The sequence below is a fragment of the Pteropus alecto genome, unplaced genomic scaffold, assembly GCF_000325575.1.
Source record: "Pteropus alecto unplaced genomic scaffold, ASM32557v1 scaffold68, whole genome shotgun sequence".
NCBI classification, from domain to species: domain Eukaryota; kingdom Metazoa; phylum Chordata; class Mammalia; order Chiroptera; family Pteropodidae; genus Pteropus; species Pteropus alecto.
Genome location: NW_006441386.1, coordinates 7086297 through 7088930, shown reverse-complemented (window position 1 = coordinate 7088930; position 2634 = coordinate 7086297). Strand labels below are relative to the sequence as shown.

Genomic DNA, 2634 nt, shown 5'->3' with positions numbered 1-2634 from the left:
TCATGGACTGCTTAACATGCATGTCCTGAGATTGTCCAGAGATATACAATATTAGAAAGCGATAAGCAATATTTCGAAAGCAATAAAAGCTTTGGCCAAGAGCGAGAAATTTATCTGAAACAACTAATTGTGTTATAAGGGCTTTAGGACAGTTCGCTGGAATTATTATTTCATTTCCTCCGTGTTTGCTTTTCAACAAGAAAGTGTTGAAATAACACCAGGCACAGGCTCTCAATAGTGTGCTGGCTCCTCCCTTGCCCCCAGATGATTTTTTCTCACTTTCCAGTCTCCTCAAGGTATTGTGTTACTTCTCCACAGCAGTGTCAAAGTTCTCAACCACAAAATTATCTGGAATTATCTTCAGGAACCACTCAGCTCCATAAAAGGAGGTCTGGTTAGGACAGAAGGAATTGGGGAGGAGGCTGTGAAGGGCTCAGCTTGTAGCACCATGAAGAGTTTTCCCATGGCTCCCCCTCTTCTTCTGGTTTTCATCCTGAGTATCCACCTCGAAGCTGCCACACGTATGTAGCTGCCCCTACTCCCTTCCTGGGATCACTGGGAGTGGAAGCAAAGGAATGTCTCCAAGCTCCTTCCTCTCTCTGTTTTTCAGATGGCAGTAATGTGGCCAAGTTCTGCTGCTCACAGTTCAGCCACCGGACTCTTCCCTGGCAGTGGGTGCAAACCTATGAATTCACCAGGAACAGCTGCTCCCAGCAGGCTGTGATGTGAGTCTTTATCGTTTGGGCATTTAGGGTCCCTACCAGCCGTGTAATTGCGTGGATGCTGGGCAGGCGCCCACAGAGCCAGGATAAGCCTCAGGATGGGAATATGGTAACTTGAGTTGTCACCCTACCTCTGCCACTAACAAGTATGATTTTGAACTTTGGTTTTCTAACTTCCATACTATGTGCCAGGCACACGCCAGGCACTGTGCTAAGTGCCGAGTATAAAAGAGAAAACAAGATGGCCCTTACAGACCTTACATCAAGCATAAGAAATGGGACATTAAAAGACATTTGCACAAAATAATCACAATTGTGATGGGTGCTTGAAGGGGGCAGCAAGAGAGAGACGAGGAGGGAGCTTGCCACTGTAAGGGAGGCAAAGCTTTATCTCTACCCTCTTAGGCCAGGGCTGAGAATTAAAGTAACACAGACAGATGAACAAGAGAAAAGCACGCAGATTTTTACACGTACATGGGAGCCCTCATAGGAAAATAAAGACCGAAAAAAAAGGGGCAAAACTTAAATGTATTTATACTAGGTTGAACGAAGAAAGGTAATTGTAGAAAAATAACTAAAAAGTATAGTGGGTTGCTAAAGGACGAAACGAGTTATTTTAGCAAGGTCTGTTTCTACAAACTTCTCTTGGCCTTGACTCCCTATCTTTGGTAATAAAAATGCTTCTTTCCTCCTGGCAGAGAGAGGGCCCTTTTTTTACCAGAAAGTATATCTCCTGCTTCCAGGAAGAAAGGGGGAGGTCAGAGAGCCCTTCTTGCACCTGATTTTTTTCAAATTTAATTTTATTATTAGTTTCAAGTATACAGTACATTGGTTAGATGTTTATATAGTTTATAAAACAATCCCCCTCATTGCTCTTTCTCTCCTCTGGCTCTCCACCTAGTCATTAAATTAATGCTTCCTGCATTTCCTATGCCGTGCTCCCCATCCTGGTGACCATCTATCAACTACTAATTTGTACTTCTTTAACCCTTCACCCCATTCTCCCAACCCTCCAACCCCTCCTCCCCTCTCACAGCAGGACTCAGAAATTCTACATTAGGAATGCAGGAATTGTGGCAAACGAACCATGATAACGTGGTTAAGAATTAAGTGGCATAATACCTATGATGTTCCTTTTTTGGGGGTGATACAAATGTTCTAAAATCGATAGTGGTGATGGTTGCATCGTCTATGGATATACTCAAAACTGAATTATAATTATACACTTTAAATGGGTGAATCGTAGGGTGTGTGAATTATATCTCAACAAAACTGTTAAGAGGTGAGGTACAGACTGGAGCTGTTGGACAGTGTTTACTGGGGGAGGTGGGCCCAGAAGCGTGGTTTCCAGCAGAAAGCAGGGTATTGGTGAAGAGGGAGGTCAAGGACCAGAAGACGGAGCAGGGACAGTGTGACAGGGGTGCAGCCCAAGTCGACTCAGGTGAGAAGTTGAGTCAGGTGGCTGCCCCTCCTTTTCCATCACTTTCCAGAAGGCAAAGGCTCAGTATTGACTGTCAGCGTCTCTTTTCCACAGATTCACTACCAAAAGGGGTCGGAAAGTCTGTGCCCAGCCGAAGGCAAAATGGGTGCAAAGCTACATTTCTTTACTGAGAGCTCGGCAATGATTGTGACTGCTGAATTTGCAGCCCAAGGACACCTGGACTCTGCTCTTGGTCCTGCTGTCCTTGGTGGAGCCTGGACAGAAGGCTTCATGGGCCAGGTAGGGAGGAGACGGTATTTTCCTCCAGAGTTTTCTTTAATAAATGTTTCTTTTAAATAAAAATTTGACTTGATCACAAACATTCTTATTCAATAAACCTGAGTTTTCTTCAAAGAAACTGAGGGCTCCCTCGGCCTCCATCACAGCTAATCGTAGTGGTGCAGGGGCAGTGACGGTGAATCTGAAGGCAAT

At 44.6% G+C, this 2634-nt stretch overlaps 1 protein-coding gene across 1 annotated transcript; it reads left to right on the top strand.

Moving 5' to 3' along the window:
* Positions 1-448: 448 nt before the first annotated feature.
* Positions 449-2347, top strand: CCL26 (C-C motif chemokine ligand 26). Its single transcript, XM_006918661.2, has 3 exons — positions 449-521; positions 611-725; positions 2257-2347. Exons 1-3 carry the CDS (start codon positions 449-451, stop codon positions 2345-2347), a joined length of 279 nt encoding a protein of 92 aa, XP_006918723.2.
* The last annotated feature ends 287 nt before the right edge of the window (positions 2348-2634 follow it).